The 20,852-nt window shown below is 35.1% G+C and overlaps 2 protein-coding genes across 2 annotated transcripts; both read right to left on the bottom strand.

Moving 5' to 3' along the window:
- Window positions 1-540: 540 nt before the first annotated feature.
- On the bottom strand, window positions 541-8,074 carry LOC132903505 (proton-coupled amino acid transporter-like protein CG1139). The gene is made up of 10 exons (XM_060951920.1): window positions 8,069-8,074; window positions 7,280-7,434; window positions 6,407-6,551; window positions 5,639-5,769; window positions 5,204-5,334; window positions 4,504-4,620; window positions 3,676-3,873; window positions 3,089-3,194; window positions 2,351-2,564; window positions 541-1,136 (listed from the first exon to the last, which is right to left on the bottom strand). Exons 1-10 carry the CDS (start codon window positions 8,072-8,074, stop codon window positions 927-929), a joined length of 1,413 nt encoding a protein of 470 aa, XP_060807903.1. The 3' UTR covers window positions 541-926.
- A 2,427-nt stretch (window positions 8,075-10,501) lies between these two features.
- Window positions 10,502-19,281, bottom strand: LOC106140593 (proton-coupled amino acid transporter-like protein pathetic). Its single transcript, XM_013342205.2, has 9 exons — window positions 19,169-19,281; window positions 17,768-17,916; window positions 16,524-16,668; window positions 15,823-15,953; window positions 14,244-14,479; window positions 13,138-13,335; window positions 12,414-12,519; window positions 11,488-11,704; window positions 10,502-10,863 (listed from the first exon to the last, which is right to left on the bottom strand). Exons 1-9 carry the CDS (start codon window positions 19,190-19,192, stop codon window positions 10,660-10,662), a joined length of 1,410 nt encoding a protein of 469 aa, XP_013197659.1. The 5' UTR covers window positions 19,193-19,281; the 3' UTR covers window positions 10,502-10,659.
- Between the last annotated feature and the right edge of the window lie 1,571 nt (window positions 19,282-20,852).

Raw genomic sequence — 20,852 nt, 5'->3', positions numbered from 1 at the left:
GATAAAAATTAATTCTATAAATTGAACTAATTATTTAATGCCTAAAACGGAGACAGAGGGGACTGGAACCTGTACCTTTACGTTTTAATAGGCACATCTTTTGAGTCGATACCATTGTCATTCGAACATCGACATTCTGATAGTTATTGTCTTTGTCTTTGGCATAAACCCCGCTTACATCCTAGCCTCTCTCTGGTGAGAAGTCTGGCGTGATTCTTTTGACCATCATCCTTTTGCATTAAGTTGATTTTGGAATGTTTCATAAAGTTTTACTGTTGTTCCCAGAAAGTATGATTTTGGCATTAAACTTAGTTAGATAATCATAACATTTGTTGTTAGTTTCACGTGGCCTTTCTGTATTTTCAAGTCTGTTGGCTTTGTCTACTTCTCAAGGGATATAGAAGTGACTATGTGTACGTGTATGATGTTAGTTGTAAAATAAAACACTCTTTATTATAACTTTTAATTTTATAAATATACAACAATAATCAAAAATAGTACACACAAATGAGAGTTAACTACCGCATAACCTTTGAGATACTCGTATACAAGGAATTCAGAATCAAAAATGTCCCACAAGAGCGAAGCAGCACTCAAGATTCTAATACTAAATGGAATTAGTCAGATTTTTATGATTCATTTAAGGTTAGGCTTGTAACGTTATAGGTATCTAGACAAGCTTCGCTATCTGTTGTTTTATATCGAAAACTCTATGGGAGCAGTATTTCATTATACAATTTCTTAAATTAAATTAAAAAATTCAGTCAATCTAATTTGTTAGGATCATGATTATGTCAAAGCAGACTTTTTATATTTTAAGGCTAAGCGTGAAGAGCAAACAAAAACAGATTTACAAATCCACTTGCAATAAATAAATGTAAGTTAAGACTTCACTCTCAGACATAAAATAAGTTGTAATTTTTACTTCAAGTATTAGTTTTCTTGAATATAGAAACCAGTTCGGCGGTGTTAACGATGCTACCACAAACAAAGAGGAATATACCAATAGAGATAAAGACGATGCCCCTCCATAATCTCCACCTGTACCTGCCGAAGCCTGGTCTTTCCCAGATCACGAGGAGAGTGATAACGTTGGGCCAGATGAACGCCATGTTGGTGAGGCAGAACGCACCGAGCTGTTAGGATAAAAATATAAGTTTAATTGTCTTTACGCTTGATACATACTATGTATCTGCAGAGTAATAGAATGAATCCCTGTTTATACAATAAGTAATAAATATATACGGGACAAATTACACAGATTGAGTTACCTACGAAGTAAATTCGAAACTTGTGTTACGAGATGTTAACCTGGTCATGCCTTGGCCGGGATTCGAACCCGGGACCTCCGGTGACACAGACAAGCGCACTACCGCTGCGCTGCGCCACAGAGACCGTCAGAAAGATAATTAGAGTTTGAAAAGAGAAAGAGAAGGAGGCTAAGTGTTTCTGATCTCTAAAAAAATATGATACGAGAGGAAAGCGAGGAACACGTGTTTACGCACTGTCTAAGGGTGCACTTATTTGTTCAGATACATTACGAGAAGTTATCTTGTCCAATTATATGGTAATCAATTTTTTAAATGCTCTATTTTATGGATAAGCCCTGTCTGTGGGGTTCCCGACACCTATATAAAAAAAGAATAGCCATTCCATCACTTTCCCATGGATGTCGTAAAAGGCGACTGATGAATATGCTTGTAAACTTAGGATTCTTCTTAAAGGCGATGGGCTACCAACCGGTCACTAAGTGAATCTCAATTCCATCGTTAAGCTAACAGCTGAACGTGGCCAGTCTTTCAAGACTGCTGGCTCTGTCTACCCCGCAAGCATGACGACGTGAGACGTGATTATATGAATGAATGAATTATGGATAAGTTAAAAGAAAAAGTGCAAGTGTATAGAAACAGTCGCTAAAGAACGGTAGTTAGGAATAAACATGGCGATGGCTTGACACTGCATATTCGTCACCAGTAAGCTCGTATAGCGATGAAAAATACATACATACATACACACACACATATAATCACGCCTATATCCCTTGCGGGGTAGACAGAGCCAACAGTCTTAAAAAGACTGATAGGCCACGTTCAGCTGTTTGGCTTAATGATAGAACTGAGATTCAAATAGTGACAGGTTGCTAGCTTGTCGCCTAAAAGAAGAATCCCAAGTTTATAAGCCTATCCCTTAGTCGCCTACTACGACATCCATGAGGAAGAGATGGAGTGGCCCTATTCTTTTTTCTAATGGTGCCGGGAACCACACGGCACATGAAAAATACATTGACAAGATTAGTTCTAAATACTTGGGCGTGGCAGTAGTAACATAAAAGAGCTAATATTGTACTTACAAAACCCATCAACCCATTAATATCAGGGAAGACTATGGCAACAACTGCTATAATAACGACAAATATAGCTCTGTAGATCAATTCCCAGGCCAAGAAGTTGGTCTTGTGCAGTTTCTTGAGGTAGTGGAAACACAGGTTGAATGGCACCCAGAAGTTCAAAGCATGGGTAACGTAAATCATAGCAGCTACACAGCCTTTGAATATCTTAGTTGTTCTGAAAATATAAATTTGCTTAGAAGAAAATGCATGTGACCTAATGTAAGCAAACCTGATGACTATCGTATTTTTAAAACGAAAAAGAATTTAGTGATGTCAATAGAAAAAAATAACATTAAAATAATTCAAACCATAGAGAAAACTAACTACGGCTAGTCAATAGCGAATAATAATTTTGTTGTTTTTACATAAACTTAAAATATGTTTATTATTAATTTATCTAAAGATTAATTCAGTTGGCGTTTTTAATTTATCATCGAAAGTTAAGAAAAATATATTAATTTCATTTTCCAAATAACTACTTTTATACGTTAAACGTATTTACGTATTTATTTACGTAGTAAAGTCTTTAGGCTTTATAATAACCAAAAGGTCAAGGAGTAGCCGAAACCGCCGAGTTTGCATGAAAAGAGTTATGAATGTGTATGAAGTAAAATAAGCATCTGCCTAGCCCTCCGGGAAAATGCCTCGATTTATGTATGTATGATTTATTTTTGTATGTATAACCATGTGAGCACTTACTCAGTCATGTCAAAATTGAGAGTTATTGGGCTGACGCATTTTTCTAAGAATGCGGCGTAACCGAAGAACGATACCAAGAATGTGCAGAGGACAGTTAGAAACATACCTGTGAAGATAATTACAGTGGTTATAGAGTAATTAATAGACAGTTTGCTTAGGTTTGGTTTGGTTTGCACAAAGAAATGAATTTCAAACTAAATTCTCAGCTGTTCACATAAAAGCTTTTGATCGCTTAAACATGAGAAGATAAATGAATCATATTCCATTCTGCTAATGTTTAATATACCCGAATATTTGGTACGTAATTAAATAAAAATTACAATCTATTTCTACTTAAGGTACGTTAATTACCTTTTACTCTTATAAAGTTTGTTAGCATTTAGTCGTAACATCTGGTTACTATTTTTGAGAAAACAGATTCAGTGTTATTTATACCATAAGCCTCGGAAAGAAGAAACACATCAAAAATATTTTATATGATTAAGTTTCTCATAAAAAAATTTAATGTAGTATCTTAGTAGAATTGGAGATATATATAAAGTGACATGGAAAACAACATAGTTAAACTATGACATTAATAAACTTACCAATGGCGAAAACGTATTTAAATTTATGCGGCTCCCTCATGTTGTTTTCAACTGGGATCACCACTCCTGCGCAGGACATGCCGAAGACAACCATTCCAACGAACTCGAACTGTTGGCTGACTTCAGTCACTGCGTGCATGTTGGAAAAACTTGGGTTGTTTGTGAAGGCGTAATATATTGCCATTATAATGGCCACCACTGTAAAGAAGCATTTATTTCTTAAATATTTGATAATTTTCTGTTTAGCGTCTCTTCACAACCCAGGAGGCTTATAAAAGTTTCCACTTTTGGAATATTAGTAGTCACCGAGTTAAGTACCTCGCTATCCTCTAGCTGCTACTTGCTGGATCTCGTGTCTATAGCTAAACTAACGATCTCTCTTAACTTGTAAAACTAACCCAAACGAAGTTTGTCTTTGTTCTATAATTTTTTTAATCATCTCTCATTTCCCGATGCGACGTTTTACTAAAACGCCACAACAGGTTAGGTAGCCCGTCGTCTAAAAATATAATCTCTTTATAAGCTTTTAAGATTGATTTTTCTTTGTTTACAAATCCGCGTGAAAGTAAAGGAAAGGCATATAGATCTACAAGCTGTCCCGGCAAACGTTGTTTTGCCATATAAATTCCTAGTTAAAAAAAATGTTAAGGGTAGGCAACCCTTAACACTTAGGGGTATGAAAAATAGATGTTAGCCGATTCTCAGACCTACTGAATATGCATGCAAAATTTGGTTAAAATCGGTAAAGCCGTTTCGGAGGAGTACGGAGACAAACATGGTGATACGAGAATTTTATATATAAGATTGAATAATGGGTAAGTATATTACCTACTGCAATGTTAGCCACGACGGAAAACGGAGCCAGCCATTTCAAATGAGTGATCAAACATAACACGATCATTGGTACAATCATAATGGCCAAGTAGGTTTTCAGATGCCATCCCCCTGAAAATGAAATAAAAATATATAGTTCCTAACGGAGATAATAATAATAATATCAAAGGTGATAAATAATTAACTATACTCTTGTCTGGGGATTAGTTCCCGTTTTTCTCCTACCCGTATTACGTTTTTACGCAAAAATCGTGATACGGATCGTTTCGTTTGGATCAGCGCCATCTATTGAATAAATGTCATTGCAAAATTTTTACAAATCAACTTCGAGAAAGGTAATGTAACTTTTATCAGTTATCAGTCATTGTACCGACATATTTAGTTACCGCATAGAATTTGGGTAGATGTGTTGTCGACTGTACGTAAAAGACCATATTCTGACTCTAAAGAGTCTATATGATGACTTGTCTACATATATGTACAAATATATCTCCCTCATTATTAAGTCTTCCCGGTTGCACTCTCCGCTATGGTTTTGGCAGACCCAAGGGTTCACTTTTCGATATTTATCACTATATTTTGTCCAGTCATTCGCATGCCTCTTCCATATCATAGGCTGCTTAGTGCAATCTGTTTTGGGAATTTTAAATTCCTTTCCCTTTGGTACAAGTATCTTATAGAATAAAGAGCTGACCTGTTACAAGAGGTTCCGCATCAGAGCTTACAGTATTCTCGACTAGCTGTTTTATAGTCTTCGCTATGATAAGTTGGTAGCAAGCACAGGCTCCAAAGAGGTCAATAGTGATCACAACGTCAATCGTATACCTACAATCAAACTAAATCTTATTTGGTTGTATCTGATATGTACTTGATGGAAAGCAAATAGATTTAAAATAGTCGCAGTTTGATAAATGCCTCGATTTACCTGCTTTAAAAACTATTTAGTCAAAGATATGGAATTATTAAATTGTACTTTTAAAATATAGTCATCCAGATTAGTCATGCCAAATCAGTAAGTACATTATTATGTATATTGATCGATCGATTGAAATGAAATTAAAATATTTGTCTCACCTACATAATGATAAGATGTTAGACAAAAAAGAATTTGTAGTAATAATGAATTTACCTGAATACTCGAGAAAATCTTGCCACTTTAGGGTTTGGACAACATTGTACAGCACATTCTCCCACATCTGAATACGACATCGTTGGTATTCTTGTCCGTCGATAGAGGATTTGAGCTGATTCTACTAGCAGCTGGAAAGTTTTTAACAGTAGGAGATAATTAAATCATACAACGCATAAAAATTCATCACATTCTGTGGATGGTGCAGAAGGTGAATAGGTAGTCAGGAATAAAACCACTAATAACTAACTACTATAAACTAAAGAAATCAGAATAATAAGAGACAATGTCGCACAATGCAACGGCACTAGTAGGGTTGTCATGGAATTAATAAGTAATAAGATTCATTGAATGAAAGTACTTCAAGGATCAAAGTTTGATTTATTGGGTCTATTTATTTCAATAGTTTATGGTGCCAAGATTCTTTCCTCTGAACAAAATCGGGCTTGGATTTCACGTGAATTTGGAGCATAATGGATAACGCTGAGATTGTATTCCATACCACGAGTCTATGGGTCATTGTTGCTTGTAAATTTGTTTTTAATTGGGCCCAACGACCCAAGATACTGGTATTTATTTCATCTTAGATAAATATTATTTTTGGTATTGCCTGATTTATCATTTAGGTCCGAGTTTGGTTTATTACTGGATTCGAAATCCGCCAACGGTCATCAGATTCATTGTCGAAGGCGAACCTCGGCCTCTCTTCCAGCGAGGATGATCAAATTATATTTCGTGTTGACCCTCTTACCCCCAATTTAAACTTACATGTAAACACATCGCCATGTATAATCCTAAGAAGAGAGTTAAGGGTATAGCTGTACCAATCCCTGCCTTCATATACGACACATGAGCCCCAAGTAGACCACCTCCCAAAGCTCCTTTCACTATGTGAGCGACGGAGCCAAATAATCTGGAAATTCATAAAGAGAATTCACATTTTCTAAACTGGTATTTGATGATCATGATCACATGAGACTTTGATGTTAATTGGAACTGCATGTGGTTTCCGACAGATTCTATGTAAAGTTAAGTCTAAAGAACTAACAAATGATGTAAGTAGGTGTAGATTATTTTTAGATGCAAACTTTGGTGGGATGACAGGAAGATAGCAAAAAACTTATACATTTTTCTACAAAACCCAAACAAGACAATAATTGCCAATCTGAACAATGAATAGTCACTATCTGAATCTCAATTGTCAGCTAAACGAGGCCTATCAGTCTTTTCGAGATTTTTAGCTCCGGCTACCCCTGAGGGGGTAAATACCTACGTGATATATATATCACGGCTTTTCTTATACAGCTTATGAATAAAGAAAATCAAAATGTAATCTATACTAATATTATAAAGCTTAAGAGTTTGTTTGTTTGTTTGAACGCGCTAATCTCAGGAACTGGTTACTGGGTACTAGGTACTGGTTCAAATTGAAAAATTCTTTTTGTGTTGAATAAACCATTTATCGAGGAAGGTTTTAGGTTATAAAACATCACGCTGCAATTATAAGAAGCGAATAAATAATGGAAAATGTGAAAACACGGGGAAAATTATTCACCCTTGAGGGCTTCAATGATGCCCAAAATAACTATTCCACGCGGACGGAGTCGCGGGCACAGCTAGTAAATTGATATAATTACATACCCAGTAGGTTTTGACACATCCCTGAACAGCTTGTAGTCAAACGCATCTTCTTCAGCCTGGCTGTTAGCCAAAACTCTAAAGTTCCCAGGACCACCTGCCAATGGCTGAAACCCTGTAAGTTTCTGAGGGAATTCGATGGACCCTTTTTGTGATTCCTGAAAACATTGTGGGATAAGTTAAAACTTATGAAAAGAAATTTGAAATTGTGTCCAGATGGTAAAAAGAAAATTATAAGAGAACTTTCGCGGAGGGCTTCGCTTTCGTGAGTTATTCCAGAAAAAAATTATCTATTCTGTATCCGTGTCAAATTTCGTAAATATTAGTTCAGTAGTTTTGATATTATTCGTTACAAACATACAAAAATACAAATCGCTTTGGTGTGGATGGGAATTAAAGTTTGTAAGTTTTTTTGTCAATGATGGAATTATTTAGTTAGGTGTGTTTATACCTATGTGTTTCAGATTTACATACAAACATAAAATCACGCCTTTTCATTTATTTCAGATTTAGGTTAGTATAATAATTTTTTGCATTTCTAGAATGACCTTTCAAATTAGATTTTAATTTTAATGAGATAAAATAAATCTAGTTTTACCAATATGCTGTGATGTTTTGATAATGGTTAAAATAAAATACATTCGACGAAAAGGGGGATAAGAAGAAAAAGTGGAGCAAGTGAAAAAGTTTATATTTAAAATCAAAAGCAAGGATCCCCTGGCGTGGCGGTGTATAGAGGCGTGTTGGTCACAACTCTAATGAATGGGAGTGAAAGTTGAGTGTGGTACTTACGGGCATGTTTGTGTTCTCAGAACTAATAAATTATCTATAAAAAATATTAAGTAAAATACTACTTGAGGTCAATATAATCATCGGTCAAAATATTAAATTAAATTTTAATTAACTTTAGCACTAGACATTTATAAATTTTACTTTTAAGAAATTTTATTTCATTTTGTAAGTTTCACTTTTCCAAATCAATAATTTATTGTTCATACAACAATTTATTATTCTCTTTAAATTTTAACGCTTTAAAAATTATATTTGATTTTTTTTTATTCAATCAAATGTTACGAAAGTCATGTTACATCTAAATACAAAGAAGACAGTTATGCGAATCAATTTGTTCAAAGCACTAATAGTCATACTTATTAAAGTACAGCGCTTCACAAACTGTGGTTTTATTGTCAATTAAATGTGAAGTATACTTATTACAGTATTCTAAGCTCTATTTATTCTATTTTTTTTCTTATCTCTATCTCTTAATTCTGAAATAATTTAAATATAAAGAATTTCAAGTTTTACATGCACACCGTCACGCATGTCTCCATTTGGGGTAGGCAGAGACTATGGATTTCCACTTGCTACGATCCTTACAGACCTCTCCCGCTTCCTCCACACTCATTACTCTTTTCATGCGTAGTCGACAATTACATCTCCCTTTTTCAAGGCATTCGAAATTTGGTTAACCAACTTTTGGTAAATTCATAAATACAAACAAACGAAAATATAACTATTTTCTTTTTGCAAACACAGTTAAGTTAAATAAGTATATAGTTAACAGTTTGACGATCTCTGACATTGATAAAAGATCGATGAATCCATTAAAAACAATTGATGTTTAAATGAGATCATAAAATTTTTTCATTAGCACACAATTTTAAAGCGACCTGTTATGTTAGTTACGTCTATTTTTATGATAACAAAGAAACCGGACAAGTGCGAGTCGGACTTGCACCGTTAATATAATATATTTCCAAATTTGAAAATGTTTACAGATTCTAAAATAGTAAATGGTATCAAAAACTTAAACTTTCTAACTTAAGATCCCTAAAAGTTTATTTACCTATAAGTCAAGACATTTTTTTTTTAATTTCTCCATATTACCTCCTTTTTACGGAACATAGTATGGTAGTTTCCTCATTTGCCTTACCAATGTTTGTGTGTGAGAGGTTTGTATATATAACATACTAGCGACCCGCCCCGGCTTCGCACGGATGAACAGCCGATACTAAATATATCTCTATTAGAACTAACTAAAGGACCGCCCGCTAAGCGGCTAACTAAGTCTTGCTCCCGGCAAAAGTGTCACTTCTGCCTGTAGTCCCGGGCAGTGCAGCAAAAATCGTAATATTTTAATTTCACCACAACTTCAAAACCAAACGTCCAATTTTAATAATTCAAAGACCAAATATTATCTACATAAACTGTACTTATTGATGAAATTATTTATTTTGATAAGGATTAATAGCATGAGTAAAAAAAACGCGTTCAAATGTAGACTAAAAAAAATTCAAGATTTTTAAATAAAAATGTGGTTGTTGTGCCTCACTCGACATAGATAGGTATAGTGTGTCGCGGACTTTTTTGTAGATATTTATAAGATCTACAATTAATTAGAACATTTTATGGTTCTATCTTTTGTAGTTTAGACAGCGTACGCAAAATAAGTAACTTTTTGGTTGATTTTTTTCAGTTTGTGTCCGAAAAATCCAAATATATTACGGAACCCTATTTTTTTCCAAAATAAAATATAGTCTATGTTACTCGTGAATAATGTAGCTTTCGAATGGTGAAAGAATTTTTAAAATCGGTCCAGTAGTTTTTGAGCCTATTCATTACAACCAAACAAACAAAGTTTTCCTCTTTATAATATTAGTGTAGACATATAATCACACCACTATGAATGTAAGGAAAGTAAGTACTCTTACTTTTCACTAGCCACTGCATACTTCTTTTGCTTCATCCACATTCATAACTCTCTTCATGCAATGTCGTCGTTTTCTGGTACTCTTGCCGCGACCTTTTGTCAAAACGTCCCTGATTAGTCAATTATGTAAATTCACTATATATTAAACCGCTGAACTAAGAAAGCAAAGGAAATATGCAGAGATCGTGGCAAGTGGAATGAGGTAGTCTCTGCCTACCTCTCCGGGAAACAGGCGTGATTTTATGTATGTATGTATGTATGAACTAAGAAACGCCTTTTCAAAGGAAAATTAGGTAGATAAAGGATACTGGCTTTGATTATTGGGTTGTAAAGCTAAAACCACCTGAATTTATTTAGTAACTTTATACGCGGGACTTATCAGTTGACTTGAAAAAAAAATTGTAAGAACTTAGTACTACCGTGGCAACCCAACGTTAAAAACAGGAAAAGGTCTACGAAACAAAATAACGTTCTTTTTGACAGATAGGCAATAAAATGCAGTTATTTTTCAGTGTATCTTTAAATTTATTTACTATTTACGTTAGCAGGTATAAATAAAATTTAAGTTTACAACTTATATTTCAATTCAAACATATTTGATCGAAGCATCACAAATTAATTATCTGATTTAACTTATTTTAAACACACACGGTGACGACACAAGAATTTCAGTTTATGATTTATACAAACTGGAAATCAGACCGTTAATATTTGAGTAAGTACCAGCTATGAAGAATATTACACCTAAAATTAAGACTAAGACGTTCTTCCAAAGTCTCCATTTGAACTTCCCCAATCCAGGATCTTCCCAGACCACCAAAAGGTCAATGATCGCTGGGAATATGAAGCCTAGGTTCGAGAGGCAGAATGCTCCTAACTGAAAACAAACAAATTGAATTCTTTACATTCTGAGTAACATATAAACGGTCGTAGATAGCGTTAATTCAGCACCTAAATTTCTGCACATTCAAGGACCAAATTTTGAATGTGTTAAACAGGAGGATGTTAGGAGTACCCGTAATCGTCAAATATGCATGAAAAGAGTAATGAGTGTGGCGGAAACGGGAGAGGTCTGTAAGGATCGCTGCAGGTGGAAATCCATAGTCTTTGCCTACCCAATGAGAGACAGGCGTGATGGTATGTATTTCTGCAAAGTTTAAGTACATCTGGAATTTGTCTTCGCTAAGAAATTAGAAACCTATGAATCATTTGGGTAAACGTGCACCATTTGGAGTCCTCAGTTTTAAACCATATCCAAAAAAAAACAGAGGTGTTGGAAAGAGCAAATACATTTTATAGGCGTTTATATTTCTAATCTAAAGAAATCATATCAAGCCCTTCCTTGGCGATGAAGTCATTTAGTTATCAATATCACAAATTAAAATATGAACAAATTCTTTAAATATAATCACATTAAAGTCAAGCATTCACAATGTATCGCGTCCCATTGAAACCAATTTCCATCTCACAAAATTTGAATTGATTATGAAATGATACTCACCAATCCCATCAGGTTCCCTATATTCGGGAAGGCAACAGCTATAGACGTTATGGCAACGATGAAGCTGGCTCTGTAAACCCTCTCCCAGATCCAGAACCTTCTAGGGTTGTGTTTCTTGGACAAATAGTGCCAGACGAGGTTGAAGGGCGCCCAGAAGTTAAGGGCAAACGTCACGAAGATCATGATGGCCATGAGGCATTTGAGTACGGTGGGGAAGCTGTGGAGCCAATAATAGAATAGATGAACATAAATGCTATATAACTAAATAGTCGTTCTAGTTTCAAAACAGGGGTATACGGGTTTCTCTTGAGTCGCAAGGGTATTTTATACCTATAAGCCTTTTCACTAATTTCGGTAATCGCTGCACCAATTTATTTATGTATGTATATTGTTTATATATTGTAGTTTTTATGTATGTTTATTATAATTATTTTATTTTATATTTTGTGTAGGTATAAATATTTTTATTTAGTTTGACGCCACATAAAGTTCTCTGTCAGGCCCAATGGTTGACTGGTAGATAATGCTTCCAGCATTAAGTCTGCCAATTGTGCTATACATTTGTATTTTGTGCAATGAAGTTTAAATAAATAAATGAACTAAAATTCTAATTTTATTTGAATATAGCATTATTTGTGCCATGGGATTCCACTCCATCTATTTCCCATAGATGTCGTGAAAGGCGACTAAGGGATAGGCTTTTAAACTTGAGATACTTATTTAAGGCGATGGTCTAGCAACTTGTCACAATTTGAATCTCAACACTAACAGCTGAACTTGGCCTATCAGTCTATCAACTGCTGGCTCCGTCTACTCCGTAAGTGATATAAACTTGAATATATGAATGAATAAACTGCTGAGTAGAGTTACTGACAGCCAATGAGCATACAAAACCAGATCTAATAACAATAAAAGGAGGTTCTTACGTTTCTGATGGGAAATTGAGCGTCACTGGTGCCCTAGAACTTTCACCAAATCCCCAATAACCGAAGAATCCCACCAATATCAGGAAGAGTACCACCACAAACATACCTAGAAATAAAGTTAGGTACTAATTAAATGCAGACAGTGTTATTATAACTAAACATGCTGTAACTCAATTAAGTAACTTAAGATTTATTAATTAATTCAAGTATTAATATAGTGAAGGGACTACGAAAACTTATTTTGTACTTTATTCTATTAATTGCGTTTTTTAAGCTTTGGTACAACTTTAGTATTAGCTAAATAAAAAAAAGAATAGGACATACTTCATCTCTTTCCCATGGAAGTCGTAAAAGCGACTAAGGGATAGGCTTATGCACTTGGGATTCCTTTTAGGCGATGGGCTAGCAACCAAGCCAAGCGGCTGAACGTGGCCTTTCAGCCTTTTGATTACTGTTGGCTCTGTCTACCCTGCAAGGGTATTTATCCGCAGAGACTTGATTATATGTTATGTTATGTATCATTTCCGAATTTCTCTTAAATATATATTTTGTGAAGTTGTCGAAACAACCGAATGAAAAATAAATAAATACATACAGGACAAATAACACAGATTGAGTTAGCCTCGAAGTAAGTTCGACACTTGTGTTACGAGATACTAACTCAACGATACTACCTATATTTTATGATAAAAATCCTTTGACGAAAGCACATGCGTCTACTCACCACAACACAATATCAACGGGAACTGCCTCGGATTCTTCATATTGTTTTCTATCGGCAATGACACACCAATTCCCTCCATGCTAAATATGGATATGCCGCAGAACTCGAAGAAACCCAACGCGTTCTTCCACGCTGGCATTTGTTTTATAGAGGGCGCCACTCGGATACTATAAACTACCGTTGCAGCCACGCATACAACTGAAAATAAATTTAAAAAAAAAAAAAACAAATTTCAGTATGTATGTAGTGCCGTGTCGTTTCCGGCACCATTAGAAAAGAAAGAATAGGACCACTCCATCTCTTTCCCCATGGATGTGATAAAAGGCGACTAAGGGATAGGCTTATAAACTTGGGATTCTTCTTTTAGGCGACAGACTAGCAACCTGCCATTATTTGAATCTCAATTCTATCATTAAGCCAAACAGCTAAACGTGGCCTATCAGTCTTTTAAGACTGTTGAAATAATGGTTAGTTTAGTCGCCTGATTACATTAATTCCGTTAAATAACTTTCCTCCTAGATATGCTTCTAGAAATGTGGGTAGAGGATGATTTTTAGGCACGTGAAGTTAAACTATGGTATCTGAGTTCTTTGTGGAGCGTGAAGACTTAGCTTGACCTTGATAATGATAAACTGATAAGTCCGCCATTGCAAGTGATTTGTTTCTTTTATAAATATGTATGTACAAGTGGAAAGAGGTACTCTCTGCCTACCCCTCCGGGAAAGACGCGTGATTTTATGTATGTATGTATAACTATGTACTTACTATTTTCTTGTTAGGTACTGTGTAAATTTCTGTGCAATAAAGATATTACAAACAAACAAACAAAAAAAATTAACTGAAGGGCAACCCGGAGAAAGTGGAAGGAGACATGTTGATTTTCGAAGTACAGGGCTAAGGGTTTAACTTGAAACCATCTTGAAAAACACACAGAATTAGAAGACAGGATATAGTTTCTCAAAAACCTCATTGTATTAAGTCACCAAGATTATGCTCGTAAAAAGCTAAAGGCAACCTTTGTAATTTTGTTTCTTGTGTTTATCAGTCTCGATGTTTTCTGTGTTCCTAAAAATAAAAAAAATAAAAAAGGCTTTCATACCACTTACCAATAAATATATCAGCGACCAACGTGAACGGTGCTAAATATTTCAGCGTCGTGATCATACATAGAAGTAGTATCGGCACGAGTAAAGCCAGGATATAAAACCTCAACTGATCCCGATCTCCAATACTAAGGTTGTAGCCTTCTTCAATCAGCTGTTTAATCGTCTCCGCTATTATGATTTGGTACACACAGCAAGCTCCGAAAAGGTCTATGCATATCATTAAGTCTACTGCGTACCTGGAATGTAGTGATGCATTGTCTTCATAAACGTACAAACATACATACATATGTATAATCACGTCTATAACCTTTGCGGAGTAGACAGAGCCAACAGTCTTGAAAAGACTGATAGGCCACGTTCAGCTGTTTGGCTTTATGATGGAATTGAGATTCAAATAGTGACAGGTTGCTAGCCCATCGCCTAAAAGAAGAATCCCATGTTTATAAGCCTATCCCTTAGTCGCCTTTTACGACATCCATGGGAACGAGATGGAGTGGTCTTATTATTTTCTTTCTTATTGGTGCCGGGAACCACACGGCACTTCATAAACGTTAAGGCTTATAAACTTGGGATTCTACTATTAGGCGATAGGCTAGCAACTTGTCACTATTTATCCCTTGGCACGTCTGAAGCCCTAACTCAGGAACTTTAGTTAGGAAGTAATTGAGTAGAGTCAGGAATTGAGCCACGAGTATCACACAACACAACGTAGCTTTTAAGTCTTTGCGACACTGTTAACTTTGTCTACCTGGCAAGGGGTAAAGACGTGATTATATGTATGTATGATGATACAATTATTGCGGCGTATCTCTCGGGTTCTGGGTGGTCTTCAAAACCACCTAATTGGTAGTTTTATTTATTTTTTTCATTTATTTACTAAGATATACACATAAAACGTTATCTATAAGTAGGTAATTAAAGTACTTTTACTATTAGCTCAAGCAGTGTAGCGTTAACATCGACGTCATCATTTACTATGTCAACTGTCAGGAAATGTTTTTGAAATTTAATGTGAGCAATAAAATTTTCTACATAATTTTGTAGTACTTATTTCAGTATATTAAATTTAATGTGAGCTATAAAATTTTCTTCATAATTTTATAGTACTTATTTCAGTACATTTTACAATGTGTTAGATAATGGTCCTCTTTCACCTTATCCTAGATATCTTCATCTTCTTAGAGAAGGCTTTTAACCATGGTCCTGGATTGGGTAAGTCAGGTTTTTACACGAATTGACTCCCGTCGGACTTTCGCAACCTTTGCAGGGAAACTTCACTCATATTGGATCATGGTTACACACCCGTGTGCAATTATTTCCTCACAGTATTTTGATACATGGTCGCGATAGGATTGGATGGTTGGACATGAACTAGCTTTGTACATTTATTTTTGTGCAATAAAGTTTTAAATAAATTAATAAATAAATAACTTCTTTTATATTATATGCTTTTCATTCATGTGTCTTAACCTTTTGACCACTGATGCTTATAGTCTTATACATCCTCAGTTAGTTTTAAGTCTATTCGTTCATGTATCATATCCGATGTTTTCAAGAAAAGTTGATTTTTGTAACTTACCGAAACCATACCCCGTATTTCCTCAAGTTCGGAAATGGTCCAATCTCTAACGACGCCTGAGCGACATCAGGATAAGACATCTCTGGCACATGCAGCCTTTGATATAATACTTGTGCTGACTTGATTAATATCTGGAATCATATTATCATCATCAATGTTAGAACTATTATTTGAAACCAAACATACATTAAATCACGCCTCTTTCCCGGTGGGGTAGGCAGAGACTACTTCTTTCCACTTGCCACGATCTCTGCATTCTTCCTTCGCTTCATCCACATTCATAAATCTCTTCATGCAAGTTCATTTGAAACCACAGAATTATAAGTAGTGCCTACGATATACTGAATGTCTGTAGGACCTCGAGACTTAATTACAAGAATTTGATAAGCTTATTATTATCTTTCAGACAATGAAATGCAGACAATTTATACTTTATAGGCATTTTTTAATAGATTGGTTCATTCACCAGAACCTCTCTTTATCTCTTTCCCGGAAGGACAGGCAGAGATTACATCTTTTACCTTGCCACGATACTTGAATACTTCATTCGCTTTATCCACATTCATAACTCCTTCATGCAAGTTCGTCCCTTCCAAGTACATGAATTTTTGGCAAGTAGTTCATAGTGTTTTAAGCCAAGCGCTTAGATAATGTTATCTACTAGTTTTTAATACAAAAGTAAACAGAATAATTGGACTTACGTGCACACAATATGTGATGTAGAATCCAAAGATGATTGTTAGAAAGAGTGAAGTCCACAATCCATTCTTCATATAAGCCTCGTGTATGCCCAGAATTCCACCTCCAAGGCAGCCTTTGATAAGATGGCCTGTTGACTCTATGGCACTGAAAAGTAAATTAAATAACATATACATACATACTATAATCACGTCTATATCCCCTGAGGGGTAGACAGAGCCAACAGTCTTGTAAAGACTGATAGGCCACGTTCAGCTATTTGGCTTTAAGATAGAATTGAGATTCAAATAGTGACGGGTTGCCAGCCCATCGCCTAAAAGAAGAATCCCAAGTTTAAGTATAAGCCTACCCCTTAGTCGCCTTTTACGACATCCATGTGAGAGTGATGGTGTGATCCAATTCTTTTTTCTCTTGGTGCCGGGAACCACACGGCGCTAAATTAAATAAAGTTATTCATATCTGCGGTTTTTCGCACTTTAGGTCACTCCATCTCCTTCCCATGGATCATTATCGTAATCATCGTAAAAGGCGACATAGGGAATCAAACATTGATCTGGTGCAAGTTTCCATGCTGGTCTGATAGAAAAGAGAAAACGTAGTATTTGCCAGCTGTTTCTCTTCCCATGGAAACTGTATAAGTCAATTAAGGAAAAGGCTTTCGGTCTAAAAGAAGAATCGCAAATAAACTTGGGATTCTTCTTTTAGGCGATGGGCGATTAGGTTCCAGATACATTGGAATCTCAATTTCATAACTAGGCCATCCAGCTGAATCTGATCTTCCAGTCTGTTCGAGATATTGGCATTGTCGCCTCTCGTAAAGACGTGACATATGTGTATTGTATTGTGTATTAATTTTTGTTTTTTTTAATAGTCCAGGGTCCATTTAAAACTGCATTGAAGTGTAATTGAGTGGGAATTGTTTATCTTTTGAGCATTAAGCCTTATTAAACAATCTGATAAATATGAAGGAAAAGGCAAACATTTTCCTTGTATGCATAAAATATAGTACCTATCTTTGATTGGATGCTAATTTTCAGATTCTATAAAAAAATATTGCGTTTGGTGTTTTAATATTTTCTTTCCATACAAAATGGACAAGTCAACCCAGAGGAAAAGATAAAAAAATTGGGATTCTTCTCTTGTCGTGTGGTTCCCGTATCTTTAGAATAGGATCACTCCATATCTTTCACAAGGATTTCGTAAGAGGCGGCTAAGGGAAAGGTTGTTTATATATTTGGATACTTACTTAGTAGGTTTCCTCACATTCCTAAATGCAACGAAATCGTACGGTTCCTTCTTGGTGTGGAAGACAAACTTCTTTTTGTCGACTGGGGGTGGCTGAGGTGGGGGTTTAGAATTCTGCTGTTCATCTTCTAGTTGGGTTTGTGTGTTATTCTGTAAATTATAAAGAAAACCTTGATAAGATCAAGAGTAGTAAATATAGTATCGTTGAGGTAGTATTTCGTGCCACAAATCTCAAATACATATATTAATTTATATTAGTATTGATGTCGCTAGTTTTTCGCCAGTCAGAGGACTATTCAATTATTCAAAGAGACAATTTGAAGCTCGTGTTGTAAGAACACGGCACTATTTGCACATTGTAACTAAGAAGTTACATTGTGCAAATAGTGCCGTGTGGTTACGGACACAACAAACAGGACCAGCAGAAATTTATAGGACCACTCCATCTCTTTTCCATGGGTGTCGTAAAAGGCGATAGGCTTATAAACTTAGGATTCTTGTTTTAGGCGATGGGCTAGCGACCTGTCACTGTTTGAATCTCAATTCTATTATTAAGCTAAACAGCTGAACGTGGCCTGTCTTTTCAAGATTAAAGAATGTTGATGGTAAAGAATGCAGTGACCGAAGCAAGAGGAAAGATGTAGTCTCTGCCTTCTGCCTTTCCGGAAAAAGACAAAGAAAAAGATGTCTGAAAAATCTTGAATGACATATATGACTTCTCTACGATGCTAGATACTATTTATGTGTTCTGTAATACAGTTATACCGCTTGTAAATTTGTAAATTTTCTTGGTGACTTATCTTAATCAAACATAAAAATATATTTTTATCAACAATCTTTTCGTAAGACGCTATTTATGAATTGTATCCGTATCTCGTGTGGTGTAGTTCAATCAAATACTTGCACGTATTAGAATAGAACAATTCAATTTTTTTCGTCGTGGATGTCCTGAGATGTGACTAAGGGAAAAGCACTTTCACCCTTAACTTAACTGAAACTGAACCGTCTTTCAACCATCGACGCCCTTCAGCCTCCGTAGCCGTAGCATAGCTATCGCTGTTTCTCTTTTTATTATGACGTTAAACGGGACATAACATAACATAAAATCACTCCTTTTTCCCGGAGGGGTAGGCAGAGACTACATCTTTCCACTTGCCACGATCTCGGCATACTTCCTTCGCTTCATCCACATTCATAACTCTCTTCATGCAAGCTCGGCGGTTTCGGGTACTCTTGACCTGACCCTTTGCCAGGACGTCTTTAATTTGATCAAGATACGTTCGTCTAGGTCTTCCCACTCCGACCTTTCCCGGGAAAAGGGACAGCGATAGTTTTTCGCGCTATAATAACTGCGGAGTAAACTAAACTACTAAACAATAATAAATGCATGCAAAGCACTAACATTAACATGTGTATCCAATTCCATGATAATTCACTACACTCCGCGACCGATTCGTTCAGAAGTTGAACACTGTATCAATTGTAATGTCATTCCGACTACAACCTTGCCGTGTACACTTTCAGGCAGGAAATCAGATACATTTCTATAAATTTTATTATTATTATAGTGAAACGGTTGGCAGGGTTAAATATCATTAAAATTATTTTAGAGTTTATTCATTGCAAATTAAAATACAAATATTTTCTCTGTATAAAGTACAAAGTACCACTATGTAGATTTTCCATGGGGTACCGGAAAATGAATATGTTCGCAAAATTTCATAAAGATCGGTTCAGTGGTTTAAAAGTAGATAAAGAATTAACAAACTTATTTTCTAAAGGAAAAAATGCCTAAAACATAACACATACATAACTGAAACAGCTGAACTAGGTTTTGGAATGCAGAAAGATATAGTTACCTTTAAGTAAGGCATCCAGCTAAACCTGGTCTTTTGGAGGCTGTTGACTTTATCTGCCCCGTAAAAGATAAAGACGTGATCTTCGTTTAACAATACATATTGCGTTTTTTATTTGAAAATTTTCAAATTACTACATATTTTTTTTACGACAGTATACAATACAATTTACAATAGAAAAGCCTTAATTAAAACGATTGATTGATTGATACAATGTTATGAACCATATAATCTACTTATTACAAACAAAAAGTGGAGTAAAATCTTTATTCAATACAATGATTGTGTTAAAAATTTAAAGAAAGGGAGCCTTTCTCTTTGCTCTCCAGTGTAGATAATTTAAATATATTTTACAGTAATTAAGTCCTTATCTTAAACCTAGTTTGTAGCCGTTTATTTGTATGTGTGACACTCAAGATTACTTTTTAAGATGTGTTGATGACTTATTAGTTATGAAATATATGTATTTATTTCATCCATACTTCTTTGCTTTTATTAAAAAGGGGAAAACATCGCTAATGTTTACATAACTGTTTCATTGATTGCTTGAAACGAATAAAGTCAATAAATACTAGATACAATTAATTGAAATGCATAAAGAATATTATCAAAAATAAAACTGTTAGTTCTTTTTCTTTTAATTTCAGAAAAATTCTGCAAGAATGAAGCCTCTGTCCTAAAGTCTATTTGTATTTATGATAGCTAAGCATTGTTAAGACAACTAGCCTATAACAGATACAAAAGTTGTCAGAAAACGATTGATATAATATGCGACATAGTATATATAAAACATATAATCTTTTAAATTATAGCCACTTATTTGATTAAAACCGCTAACAGCTGAATGTAGCCTACTCTTACAAAACTGCTGGCTCTGTTTACCCCGCAAGGGGTATAGACGTAATTCTATGAATGAAAGATTAAAGCCACTTACTAGGCGGCCTTACGGCCTTATAAAAACGATTACATGGAAATCGGAATCGAGTATTTTAGTACATATAAAAATATTTAAAAATAATATTTACCCATTAAACTTACCGTATATTAAGTTTACAGATGGCTGTGATAAAAATGCTCTTGTGTCCAGAAGTCGATTTTTTATATTTAAATCATAATCATACACAGATTAGGTAGATACATTAAAAAATCCTAATGGAAATTCCCAAAGTGCTGTTCATGGGTCGAACTTTTCAAGTGTGAACTTCATTGAACCAATGAGGTTTCATTAGA

The sequence above is a fragment of the Amyelois transitella genome, chromosome 27, assembly GCF_032362555.1.
Source record: "Amyelois transitella isolate CPQ chromosome 27, ilAmyTran1.1, whole genome shotgun sequence".
NCBI lineage: Eukaryota > Metazoa > Arthropoda > Insecta > Lepidoptera > Pyralidae > Amyelois > Amyelois transitella.
This window is presented reverse-complemented; position numbering and strand designations above follow the sequence as displayed.